Source organism: Danio aesculapii, chromosome 17, assembly GCF_903798145.1.
Source record: "Danio aesculapii chromosome 17, fDanAes4.1, whole genome shotgun sequence".
NCBI classification, from domain to species: domain Eukaryota; kingdom Metazoa; phylum Chordata; class Actinopteri; order Cypriniformes; family Danionidae; genus Danio; species Danio aesculapii.
The window spans coordinates 24,418,427-24,433,018 of record NC_079451.1 but is presented as its reverse complement, the minus strand read 5'-3'; the positions used below and the strand labels follow the sequence as shown (position 1 = coordinate 24,433,018).

The window sequence follows — 14,592 nt, the reverse complement described above, 5'->3', positions numbered from 1 at the left end:
CGTGCAGGTTTAAATGAGAATGAGTTTTGACTGTGAACTCTTTCATAGAACTTTTTATTCATATTAAAGAAATAGTTAAAGCAATGCAAATGAATGCAAATGAGGAGCATTGCACAAAGCTCTAAGGTAAGCACTAGCGGAAGCCATTAGCATGAATCATGTCAAACTTTTTTCCTTATGATACTAACTATTAACCTCCTTATCCCAAGAGTGAAATACCCTTTTCATGATGCAACAATCTGATAGTGACAGAATCTCTTTTTTAATGTCAGACTGCCTTAACCTTTCATTCTAGAATTATCATTATCTTTGAGTCAGTGGCTACTGATTTTCATCAGTTTCTCTCGCTAGTTCATGCTCTCTCTGCTGGCGCAATAATTCCGCTCTCCTTCAAATCTCTGCTTTCATCTGTTGCAGATTTGCTTTCTAGTCAAGTCATTTGTCAAGACAACATCACCAAGCTCATGTGGTGTCCCTTGATTGTTGGTAATAACTGGGAATGAGAGGGAGTCTTATTAGAAACAGCCCCAACTGAGCACCTCCCGTCTGTTAGCAAACCTTCCTCAGCCAGATCACTGTGTGCTGTGATGGATTTCGAATAATACCGTCAACACTCATCATCACTGCTGTCATGCTTTATAATTAGCTCTTGTTTTTATAGATGCTTCATGGAAAAGCCTCTTCCATAAAGCATAAATAAAAACAACAGGTAACGTCTAATTCATCCCTCACCTGAAATCACTTTGAAATACAACTTGCATTAACAAGAGAATGATGATACTTCAGTGAGAAATGAAAAAGTCCTGCATACTCATATTGTTTTAATATGCATTGTGGGATGTATAAACTGGTTTGCAACTTCATGGTTGATTCTAATTGTATATAGTTTAAAAACTTTTTTGTTTTTTGTTGTTTCAACCTAATTTGGGTCAAATATAGACAAATGGAGGTCTTGGATACAATTTTTTAATACAATTTTTAACCCTTCGCTAAGCCACACCCAAAAACCGCCACCCACCAATCATGGCTTAGCAACCGTAGCTACGCGCAGGGGCTCTGTCAAGCTTTTGAGCGAAGGAAACAGGCCAAAGCGTTGTGCATTTGGATTGTGCAAATGTGACAGCCGGTATCCTAAAAGTTTGGACAGGGTGGTGGAATTTTTTCCCTTTTTAAAACCAAAAACCCAAGGAGAGAAATGCCAGCGTGGATCAAGCTGTGTGAAGGGCGCTAAAGGAGCGGCGTTAAGTTGGTTTTGTTTTGATATTCCTGACCCATTCAGTGACTGACGGCAATAACTCACACCTCTTACCATAAACAAATCTAAACTGTGTTTTCTACAAAAATACAAAGCAGGTTTTGTTTCACAGCTGTCTTATTCCCTTTTTTTCGCTCAATATTCTGATCACTGCTCTGTTTAAGCCTTCCCCATAGTAATGTTAGACATACTAATAGCGAATAGTTTATGATGAGTTATTGATCCAGAAAATATGAATGCGAATCTGTTGCTAACTTTACTGAACATCATATTTCCATCTGTTTCAAGCTACGAATATTTGAAATTACAAATTAACAGAACAAAACAGAGATGTGATCACAAACTGAGCACTTGGAATCAATATACTTTACCCTCTGCTGTTTTTCAATCATTTATAAAGAGCACACAAACATACTGACAGTAATATGTAACTTACTGTACACTGTTACGTGTCAATGATGCTAATATTCGGCACAAATCCACCAATTTTCTCTTTCTGGCTGTTTTTTCTATGAATGAACTATGTAAAAGCACCGTCCATACGTGTTTCCTCGTCAGTTAATAATGCTATATTTCACTGCACATTAATCTATCAGGCTTTTTGGCTAAAAGAAGAGAAAGCACGGTTTAATTTGTTATTGTTAGATTATTTTTAAATTTCACCTCTCCTGCTGAGCATTAGCTAAGCTGTTGAATGGTCAGCATATGAGGCAGCTAGGCTAAGCAAGCTTCAATTTTGATTGAATTATTTTCTAATCAGTTGCCTATTATGTCATGAATATACCCCTGTAATGCATACTGCACTCGTTTTTTGTCTGACTTTCTCGGATATTTCACCTGTTCGCCAAAAATGGCATTATATCCCTGGCAATGTCTGACACCAGCGCATACACATTGTAAAAGCCGTGCCAGGCACGAAAGCTTGAGATGGGTAGCAACAGTAACTAAGGAGGGCGGGGCTTAGCGAAGGGTCAATTGAGATTAAACAAATTGGGCAATATCATTAATTTGGCACAATGTGGTGCCATGCTAGTGTTTTTTTGCTAGTTTCAGCCCAGCACAGGTATTATTTTCATGTCCTGAGTCATGTTGCTTAAATAGCAAATTCAGACTGCACAATATTTCATTTCAGCATCGATATCACAAAGTGTGCATCTGCAATAGTCGCATCGCAGGAAGTAGTATATATGTAGTAGATCATAATAGACCAGGAGCCACAGTTTAGGACACATGTGATTTGTGGAGTAACTGCAGAGTTGAATCATATTGGAGTGAAAGTTTGAATTTAAAGTATTCTGGCACAAGATATTGTACTGTTTGAAACTTTAATAAAGACATGTTTCATTGGAGTATTTATATAATGAAGACTATACTGTGTTTTTGCATTTGATTATTCATTTTCAGTTCATGAGACTCCCCAGAAAACCATAATGCACAGTTTATTTCACTTCATCTTTGTTCTGTTGTAGTCTATGCATTTATAATATTTGATGTATTATTCACGCCCATACAGAATCATTTTGAATCAATTTAAATGGATGAATTCTTTCCAAACAGAGCTGTTCACACAATCTGGTGAAATTGTATTCAAATTGCAATATATATCACAGCAAAGCTAAATATTTTTTCAATATTGTGCAGCCCTATAACAAATGGGTCTGCTGTTGTGAAAAGGAGGTGTGTTAAGCAACTGAAATATGCAATTGACCAAGATAAACATCGGCATGAGTATGTTGATGATAAACAGGTCCAAATGTACGTACATGTTGCTTATTACACACATATGGATGCACTGCAGCACACAAATATAAAAAAAAAAAAGATAAATGAAAGGTTTAAAATGTAAAAGATTATTACTGTTTACTTAAATATAAAAACTTCTACCTCCTCCCTCACCTCAGGGGCTTTGACATTGTGCACGAGCAGATCCACTTTCTTACTAGTGTAGCAGTTGCAGCTTTCCACTTACAAAGTCTGCCATGTCAGTAGCGAATGTGACATAGAACGACCACAACTAGCTCTTAAAGGGGTGGTCCAGAGTGTATTTTTAAGGCTTGGCTCTGTTTATAAGATGCAAAGGAATGTGTGCTCATACTTCCTTTGTAGAAAATCACGTTATTTTTTCAAATATTTTACTTTAATTATACACTGCTACTCAGCTAACATGAAAACGTCTGTCATATTTCCTAGTTCCTCCGAAAGGCCTGCCCTCAAGAGGCTCTGATTGGTCAGCTAACATAATATGCTGTGATTCTCCGACTGGCTCCAGGAAAAGCGTCACTTCCCTACAAACACACGGTATTGCGTGACTTTTTGACTTTTTTTATAATGTTATGACTTAATATCAAATGCACATATAATGGCATACACATATAATGATTGTTACATTTTTTCTTTATGAGTTTCAAAATGGGTTTTTATTGCTCTTTGGGTAACACAAATCCAACTGCTGGGTTAACATAGGTCATTTTTTCCCTTAATTTACTAAAATAAACAACCGAGTATACTCTTTAGAGTTTAAGACTTCAAAACAGAAGTTTGCAAAGTTGAGTCAAACAGGAAACTTTGTAAAAAAAATAATTAGAAGAGTTATTTTAGAAACCACTGTGGGTTTGGACTCCAAACAAAAGCAATAAAGTCATTCTGGAGAGAAAGAGGGTTCTCCTCTTGATTCATGTTCAGGTAGTTCTTCAGTTTTAGTGCTGGTGTCTTTCCCCTGCAGCAGTTCTCGAGGCAGTAGTTTTGTCTCTCAGAGGGAGACGTCTCATCGATGTGCACTCAAAGGGCAAACACTGTTTGTTTTCTTGGCTGTCCTTTTCCCTCCTATCTATGTGTGTGTGCGTTCACTGCTCTCTGTGTTTGCGAGTGTTTATTAATGTTCAAAGTTGTCCTCATTTAAACCTTGTATCTCTCCTCAGTGGGTGCGTGCATTTTTTTTGTCCCCTGTCTCTTTCTTCCTCCATATCTCTGTTTCTTCTAAGTGTGAACCGACAGACACCACCCAGCGAGGTTAAATGCATGCTGACCCTCTCCATCGCGTTTCAGTGCAAACTTAACGTTATCTGAAGCTCCTTGCTTATTTTCCTTTAAAGTAAGGTGACGGGCCACCTCTCCACTCCAACAGCCCCAACCGTAATGCCTGTTTGTAATTTACATTTCCATTTGTTTTAAATTGATTCAGAGATGCTGTCGATTTAAACGCTTCCTGAGGCTGAAATCAGGAGATATCTAGCTAATTGCGTCTCTGTGTCACCTGTGATTACCTTTAACTTATTGAGTGCTCTCTCACGACACTCTGCTTCAGCTGAAAGAGAAAAGAAAAACCTGTTGAAAGCGTGAAATCAAGAAAAACTGAGTCTTGGGAGCTCCACACATGGTGTTTCGTCTGCTCACGCTAGTAAATATCTTTCCGCAAATCAATGAACCCATTTGTTGCTGTGTTTAATAAGCTGTTTACTGATACTGTTTTAAAATGCATGTGTCTTAATTTATGAGGCTTAATTCAGTTGCAAATTTGTTTTGTGAGCGCATAACTGAATATGAATAATGCATGAAGCGAAAAGGCAAACTCTTAGAACATTAGGAGGAAAGAAGGGACACATTTTTCTGAAGAGAAATAGAGATGTGCATAACGTAGAACTGTAGTGTAGTTCCCATTATTCTGTTTAAATGGGAATTTAACTATCAAAAAGGATGCAAAATTGCTATTTGAATTTGTAATGAAATGCAAAGAAATCCAAGTTAACTGCAAATGGAAAAGTTCATCAGGAAACTCTCAGAATCTTGAGAGTTAGATTTATATTTCCAGCTTTGGTTCATGAAGTCAAATCACATCTGTAGCGGATGATTTGCTTTGAAACTGCCTCTAGTGTCTCCTTTAAAAAGTCACGCTACACCTGACATGTATAAAAATGTATACCTTGTCAAGCGTTACAAAATAGGTTTCATAGGAATAAAATATTTCAGATATAACCATTGCTTCTCCTAAAGCAATAACATGGAGAGCAATTTGGAATTTTATTTTATCCTTGTGTGGGGTTCAGATTGCAAATTACTGACTCTGTTTTGGCACAAACTGTTTAACATTGGGTGTTGTGACACATCACAGGGATAAGGATGCAAAATTCAATTATTTTATACACTGTGTCATTGTGGACGACCACAGGTGCAGTGACTATCAGCATGATCTCAGGAGGAAACGTTACTATTTTACGTTTTGTCAGTTTAATGGTTAATTCGTACAAATTCAGTTCTGTCATACAAAAATATACGATTTTTAAAAGGAAATGTGGCACCAAACCCCACCACTAAACCCAACCATCATTACGCAATGAGCAGTTGTACTAAATTGTACGAATGATATCATACGAATTAGCCACTAAATCAAAAAGTTACTAATTGCTACCTGATATCGTTGGTTTAACAGAAGAAAGAAAGGAGGTTTTTTTTTTTTTACATCTTTCAACACTTTTTTTTCGGTTTGGTTGGTCTATATTATACCAATTTTTATGGTTATAGGTTCAGTCTCTGATCAAAATACCCAAGTCTGCTAATAAAAATCCAAAAAATATGCTCTTTTTTTGAGTTTACTCAAATATACATTTTTTCAAGACCAAATAACATGAGCTATGCCATTCACGATTATTGTACAACCTAATACTTTTCATGTATTCATCTAATTTCTATCTATTTGTCTTTTGTAAGGAATTATGAACACATGAACACATGCTTAAATTAGTTAATCCTTGAATGAAACACAAATGAGAACTTTTTAAAATAAGTTGTTCAACCCAAAATAAACGTTTCATCATCATTTACTTGCACTCTAAAAATTTGCTGGGTATTGAGTAATTTTTGCTAAAATATGGACAGAGTAAACAGCTGCATTATTTTTTTATTTTTTGAGTAGAATTTATTGACCTTATTCTACAATGTAGAAGTACGAACTTATAGACTGTAGAACTTCCAATTCAGTCACCTATGGGAGAAATGACTTGGAATAATAAAACAATCAATCTACAATCTACTCTACAAACAAGTGTGTTAATAACTATGCATAAAAAGTAGAATAATATAATAATAAAATCAGTTTGGAACATCAAGCAGGAACATCAAGCAGCATAATGAACTGTTTTTAACATTTAATATGAAGTGTATGAAACCGGAAGCCTCAAGCCAAAAAAGATTCCAATGGCTGCACCCGCCCTTACAGGAAGAATAAGGTCAATAGGATCAAGTTTAACCCAACATTTGGGTTTGGCCATATTTACCCAATTTTGGTTGAACTACCCCTGCATTTTATAGTGTACCCTCATGTCATCCATGCTGAACAGGATGTTCTTTATTGGCTTCTTAGCACTCTATATATTCAGTATACCACCCTAGTGTTGTTTTAAATGCAGCATGAATGCTGGTTTTTCAGCAAGACCAACACTGAAAACATGCCATGCTGGATTTTTTTATTGTCAAACCTATGACTTCAAGCTAGGGAACATAAAAAAGGAAATAAATCTCTACATTCATGCAATAAAAGTCAATGTTATATTTCCTTGTAAAACACTGATGTTGGTTCATAAAATGTCATTAGCTTTTCAAATAGAATAGTTGTCAATGGAAAATCCCTGCCATGTGTGGCTGTTGTCTACATCACACCAATGTATCTGTTTGATTTTCTAGTCTATTTCATGACTGCCACACACTGATAAGCATCATACACATTGCACCAGCTTTCATGTACCAAACACACCAAACTAATGCATTCGTGTTTGGATTTACTGGTGGTTGTGAATCATAATGAGCCTCTAAAGATCTATTTTATGGGGTGTGACCCCACTCTTGCTGTGTATATGAGTGAGAAGGAGCTCTTTCTCTTGATATACAGACTGTGAATATACAGACCATCTATCTTGAGGCCAGCGCAGATTTACCCCACACTCTCAAATGCTGTTTGCGAGCCTGCAGGCAGCACGATCAGGGGATATGCCTCATTATTCCTGTCTGACTCAGGTCTACAGGCTCTTATTGCTGTGTTTTCTTTAAAAAAAACCTTCTGATCCAATCCATTATTGGAATATTTGACAGAATAATGACCTTCATATTATAATGATACTATAAAAACTCTTTCTGTGTCACTTATATGACTAAAAAAAGAGCCAAAGCTGCACCTTGTGTCACAACCCATCATTTCCTCTCATCTGTTACATCCAGATTTTGAACTTTTGATCATTATATGCTTTTCTTCCGCTGCGTCATGACCTGAAATGAGCCACACAGCCCGGATCCAGCTTTTCATCTTCATGACATCAAAAGTGATAACAAACGTCTTTCACACAAAAACATGAAAACACAAAATGTAAAGCTTCTTTTTTTTAATATTATATAATGAACATTTTTATTTAGGGAGGCTAGGCTAATGTCCGTGATCTTCAGCATGGCCCACGGTGGCCCATATATGGTATATGTTCCAATGGGAACACCAATCTTTATTTATTTATATCTGTTTTAAATAAACTCTCGATTTAATTTCTGTCTGTTCCTGGTAATTAAAGCAGTTTATAGACAGCTATTGTTTACAGAGACAAGAGAACATTGCTCTCTAGCGAAGGATTGGTAATCTTAGCATGCATTCTTAAACTACAAGGAAGCATCAACAATATGGCACAATATTTTACAAGCTGTCTTGTGAGAACAGTAATCCACATCGACCGGACACTATGTGCGCGTTTAGGAGCTCACTGAAAAACTAACGACAGGATACATTGGCTCCTCCACATCATATGACAGACAAATGTTCACAGGATTCGGATGTTTTCTGCAGAAATCCGCTAATTAAGTCGTGAAGGTGTCAAAACACAGGGCAGCGATGTGTAACATCAGTAGCATCTTTTAAACTTGATGAGTTTGTGGAAGGCTTGTTTGAAGTCGTCATTGAAGGCAGTGTAGATGACTGGATTGATGAGCGAGTTGAGGTATCCCAGCCAGGTGAACACATCAAAGAGCACAGGATGAAACCCGCAGTCTTTACAGACACCCATCACCAGTGTAAACACGAAGAATGGGAGCCAGCACACTATAAACGCACCCAGGATAATCCCAAGAGTCTTGGTGGCCTTCTTCTCTCGAGCAGCACAAAGACGCTTTCTTTCCAGCACACTGTCAGCCAGCTTCACTTTCACACTGTTCGTGAAAAGAGGAGACCCTCCTCCTCCTCCTCCACCACCACCACCACCTCCTCCTCCTCCAGCATGAAGATGTCCCTCCTGATTAGAAGTGGAGTTCAGCGAGCAAAGCGAAGAGCCTGCCGAGTTCTGGATGAGCTGAGCAGCAGTGAAGCGCTTTCCGCTGGTCGCCGGTGTTTTGAAGATCCTGGAGCGAGCTGCCACATAGATACGTCCGTAGAGGATCATTAGGAGAACTGTGGGAACATAAAAGGCGCCAAATGTAGAATAGAGCGTGTAGGAGATCTGGTCGGTGTTGACCATGCACTCCGTGAGCTCCTCGTGAGCCTTCGCCTGCCGCCAGAATAGAGGAGGTAAAGAGATGGAGACGGAGATCACCCATACTATAACAATCATCAATGCCGCTCGCCGCATGGTTCTCCGTTTCGAGTACTCCAAGGCATCCGTGATGGCCCAATATCGGTCCAATGCGATCACGCATAGATGCAGGATGGAGGCCGTGCAGAACGTTATATCAGACGATAGCCAGATATCACACACAATCTGACCCAGAGTCCAAGTCTTACTGACCGTGTAGACGATGCTGATCGGCATGACTAAAATAGACACCAGGAGGTCCGTCGCTGCGAGAGAGCCAATCAGGAAGTTGGCAGGGGTGTGAAGCTTGCGTGTGAGGAAAATCGTGGCGATTACGAAAGCGTTGGACAGAGCTGTGGCCAAAGTGACGATTGCTAACATGGCAGAGATGGAGATCTGCAGACTGAGAAGCGTGGCGTCGTCCCAGGACTCCAGGGTTGTGGGACTGACTGTGGTGTTGATGAGGAAAAACTCATCGGAGCTGTTGAACAGATCCATGTTGCATGGTTCAGCAGCGCTTCACATCATCTATGCATGATTTATTTGGTGTTAAGGATTAATTATCCCATGAAAACATCTTGAGGTGAAAGTAATTCTAGTTCGGCTGTTGGAGATATTGGTAATGCTTTACATTTGTGAAGGTCATGGCTGATAAATGTGAGCGGTAATTCATGGTTGAAGGTGCTGTGACTCTTATTGTGCTCTTTTTGCTTTGTTTTTGAAACCCAGCAAGTTAAATGCCACAGAACAAACAAGGGGCCGGCATTACCCCTTGTGCTTAACTGTAAGTTATAAAAATATTCCTTTAGCCCTTAAATCACTGCTCATTATTTTCTTTATTGTCCCTTATTCTGCCATAAGAATGGGAGATGCCTCAATTTTGGGTCTTATGAACTGCTGGAAGACTTTTTAAATTATTCTCCAGTTGGTCGGCAGAAGCTCTGTTGTTTTGGACTAATGGCACAGAATATTCCTTCATTCCCTGTACATCCACTGATGGCTGGTTTTGCAGTTTCCCAGAACACCAAAAGCTGTAAAAAGTTCTCGTTTTGGCCCTGTGTAGGTGTTAGTCCAGATGAAAGAAATCAATCCAACTGAAGATCTGAAACAGAGAGAAAGAAAACTGAGAACTCCAGAAAACACTTCATGATTTTGGTCTTTCTCCACACACACACACACACACACACACACACACACACACACTGAGTTGGATCTGTAAGATGATTATAAATCAGAGGATCAGTGATTTTTTTCAAAACCTGCATAAACTACCTGACAAAGGTATTGTCGCCTATCCACGTTTTAGGAACAACAAATAATAACTTGACTTGATTATTTGGCATCAGAAGTGGCTTATATGAAAAGGCAAAGGCCTCTAGATTACACTTAATTTAACAAAATAAAATATGACCATGACTTGATTTTTAATTATTTAATTAGGACCGTAAGGTCTGACTTTGCCTAGACAAAAGTATTGTCACTTAACAGAAATAATGTACAGTATAGAATATAAAGTCGTGGTGCAGTGGAAAAAGAATTAATATTGTGGATGACTCCCATGAGCTTGGACGACTCAAATAACTTATTAATAAAGTCATCTGGAATGACAAAGAAAGCATTCTTGCAGGACTCCCAGAGTTCATCAACATTCTATGAATTCATCTTCAGTGCCTCCTCCTTCATCTTACCCCAGACATGCTCAATAATGTTCATGTTTGTTGACTGGGCTGGCCAATCCTGGAGCACATTAACCTTCTTTGCTTTTAGGAACTTCTGGAGGCTTAAGTATGAGAAGGAGCACTATCCTGCTGAAGAATTTGCCCTCTCCCTCCTGTGGTTTGTAATGTGATGGGCAGCGCAAATGTCTTGATACCTCAGGTTGTTGAATCTTGGGTCCATGCAGGTTCCAATAGGTCTTATGCAGTATTTGTGATGTGGATCCAGTTCAACAGATGATTAATCTGAAAAAATATATCTTTTGCCACTTTTCCAAATGATCAACTCGAAGTCAAGTTATTATTTGTTATTATTATAATAATAATATAATATATAATATTATATATATATATAATATAATAATTATATATATATATAATATAATAATAATTATTATTATTATGCTTTTGCAACTGGGATTGACAACAAGACTTTAATCAGGCAGTGTGTTTGTAAAGTATATTTTTTGCAAAATTGCTTGGAATGGAATTCCACCTCTGGTGACATTAGCTTAATGGCTTGGGCAGAATAACTTTAACCACTCCTCTCTAATCTTTGCGTTTTCTGCAAGTGAGAGATGGTGAGTAGGAGTGTTAAAACAGAGCCCTCAATTCAATATTTAATACATCTATTTTTTCCAGCTGGAAATACTTCACAATATTGAAGTCAAGTCAGTAGGAACATCCAGTTCATCCAGACTTCAAAGGACTAGTATACAGTGCTATCGACTCCGGTGGCCGCTAGGTGAACTGCAGCCTGAAACTTATTCACACTTTCCCAATACCAATATGACATTGAAAAGACTGAGTTGATTCAGTGCCCAACTTGTAGTCACAATGAAGTTCTCTTTCCTTCATGTGATGCTCTGAGCGAGATGTTCAGATGAATGGTAAAAGTCAGAAAACCACATTTAGGAATGCATCTGAGCTCTGTAATTCACAGCATTTTTGACAGATATGGTGAATAAAAGAATAATGTTATGATGTTTGCATTTTAAAGTATATTTGATGTGGCCATGCGAGGTTAACGCTTGAATTAATCCCTTTCTTTAAAAGAATTTATATAATTAATCCCTTTCTTCAAAAGTGTGTGTAAACATCACATAATAAGTTATTCATTTAAATTAGTGGTGTGTAGGTAGCTAACAGCAGGGAAGTGCTATTTCAATTTGCAGAGCTCTAAATCTTCCTTCACACTATTTTGTAGGATTACAGGAGAAAGCTAGAAGTGCTTAAAATATTAGGAAGTCATATTCAGATTTTTATTCTTGCACAACCACACCATCCGTAATGAAACCCATTGTGCATGCACAACCTCACATACTTGTTCTCTTTACTTGAGCTGCAAATGGAATTCATTATTTTTCTGATATCTTCATTATAAACTCAAGAGAATTCAAGTAGCAAGTTTTGCCTGCATTTACATAATTCTTTACCCTTGGCTCTGCTTTTCAGGCTCAAGCTTTGATTGATGAGTATCTCGAGTATTGTGCCTCCAGGGGAAACCTGTCACCATAGGGTTTCCAGAATTTCTCTGTCTGACTAACAATGTGTCGTGGCACCTGCAAGCAATCCAGCTTCGGCCTGGTGGCAAAAAAGAAAGCAAACTGCGGTGCTCACTCTCCTGCCGTCAGGTCACACACATCAGTCACTTCAGCTGCCAGCATCTTCACTTAAACATTAGCAATCCCAGCGCACCCCATTCCCTTTTATTCATAGTTATAAACAAGCATGCATCTATCTGAATATTTATAGAAAACCCTATTGGAAAACATATCAAAACATGTCATGAATCCATACATTCCAAACTAGGTGGGGCAAAAAGAATAATTGTGGTGCAATTTAAATTCTATGTGATGCTGTTTAGGGCCAAGCATTCGGATCTGAAATTGAAATTCTGTAAAGTAAACATGTCCTCTGCCCTTCATGTATAAAACATGCTATTTCCGTACTTGTAATTGAAAGCATAAAGGTCATACAACCCAATAAGACCTGACACTTTTTCTGGTAAATGGTGCTGGTCGAGTTGCCAGGATATACGCATAGTGGCTCAGAGAACACGCTGCATGTTAACCCAATAAATGGCACATGGATAATAGGAATATTCCAGGTTCAGGATGACAGCTCAGCCAACAGATTTTGTGGCATAAAGTTCACAGAAATTTTCCACATTCAATCAAACAATAAAATACTGTTTCAGCAGTAGGTAGCATACACTGCAAGTCATATTTTTAAAAATCTGTCTATTTTGCTCACCATGGCTGTGTGTATTCTATTGAATTGATGGAAACCATTTTTTGCCAAAAGAAAAAAATAATAAGAAAGAGGGCGAGTGCAACTTTTGCTTAAACAATTCTGTCCAATAATTCCTTCCCATTCTTTTCTTCCTCTCACAATTTTTAATTCGTATCAATTAATTTAGTTTCTCAATAGCTGAAATCTGTAAGATTAAAAGTGTTAGGGTGCTTTCACATCTGTGGTATGGTTCATTTTGTTATTGAACGTATTTCCTAAACTGCTTTTCGATTGGTCTGAATTTACTTGGGAAAATGCCAATGGAACTCCCGCGAGTAAACAAACCGGCAGACACAAAATATTGCTTTTTACTATGGAGGATCAACTGCGCTGGTTGATTTGTATCCCTGGTCATGGTATACTATAGATTTTGTAAACATCACTGTAACTCACTGGTCCTACTGCACCCAACCTGGTCTGAGTTGGAGTCGAACCGGTGCCTCTTTGTATGGGAGTCGGTTGCTCTAACAAGGAGGCTAAACACCATGGCCTCTAGTGTCTGTCGCTAGAGCTTCTTTAGGATCAGGGGTTTTCAAACTCTGGGGCGCCATCACCTGTTAAGGGGCGCGCGAGACATTGAGGCGTGCACTCGAGTAAAATATGATTGAAGTCAGCTCCACAGCTAACTATCAGGCACCTGTAGTGTTAATGCTTAAGTAAAATATACACAAGTAAAATGGAGCGGGTGCTTTTTAAAGTTAATGACGGAGAATGAATGAAAGTCAAACCGGTGAGCCGTCTGACAAAAAAGTGTCCCTCTGAATGAAATCAGCAGGATGCCCTTCTGGATTTTTCACTTACTTTGAAGACGCTATTGACTGTTTACGTGGACATCAGTTATTTGCCTTAAAAAGACAATAATATAATTAAGGTGTTACATGAAGTGCTTTTTGAATGTTGCGTCACCAGGATGTTTACGTTTCCTGCAGAGGCTCATGTCATTTTGGTTGTTTCATCTTTAATTTTTTCGACTTTACTGCAGTTCGTTTCAAGTATCACTTTCACTCATGAACATTTCATTCACATCCCCATGACAAACTGAGGTATTCGATACAAATATAAAGTAAAGACTGATGGAAGAGTGTTTTAATGGAAAGCTGAATGAAAAGAAAAAAAACTCTGCATTTCATTATGTGTGTGTGTGTGTGTGTGTGTGTGTGTGTGTGTGCGTGTGTGTGTGTGTGTGTGTGCGCGTGTGTGCGTGTGTGTGTGTGTGTGTGTGTGTGTGTGTGTGTGTGTGTGTGTGTGTGTGTGTGTGTGTGTGTGTGTGTGTGGTCCTTTACTGACAGCCGTGTGTGTAGATCTTGTCACAATGTGATGAAAAGTCCTACATGACTGTAATAGTTTGATTGCAGTGTTTACTTAAGTAATGCCCCTGCATACTCCACATGTCTTAATTCCATTTCTGTTTAGTTAAATTATGACTTTAGTCGGATTAAGGTAATCAAAAATTGCTATTTACATGGTAGACTCTAATCAGAGTATTGTCTTAATCGTATTAAAATCGTATTAAAGTATTGTTGTCCATGTTAACATACTCAATGTTCGACTCAACCACACCGTCAGGGCTCTGCAAACTTGACTTTGCAAAGCAGCATTTTCTGTATGCATGTGCATCAAAAGCAAGTATGCTATGGCTCATGCTTATTGGCAGTGGAAGATGATTTACGGTTCGTCGTGTCAGGAATCCAACCACAGATTTGCATGTTGTCCTTACAGAAACAGCATCAGCCATCACACTGAATCAGGTAAGCTATATATTTATGTTTCAATGTAATTAATTCTACACACT

At 38.3% G+C, this 14,592-nt stretch overlaps 1 protein-coding gene across 1 annotated transcript in view; it reads right to left on the bottom strand.

Moving 5' to 3' along the window:
• Window positions 1-7,637: 7,637 nt before the first annotated feature.
• Window positions 7,638-14,592, bottom strand: part of htr1d (5-hydroxytryptamine (serotonin) receptor 1D, G protein-coupled) — a 32,463-nt gene continuing 25,508 nt past the window's right edge. Inside the window, exon 2 of the mRNA XM_056477042.1 lies at window positions 7,638-9,892. Coding sequence (XP_056333017.1) covers window positions 8,128-9,288 — 1,161 coding nt within the window. The 5' untranslated portion in view covers window positions 9,289-9,892 and the 3' untranslated portion in view covers window positions 7,638-8,127. The remainder of the gene's footprint in view (window positions 9,893-14,592) is intronic.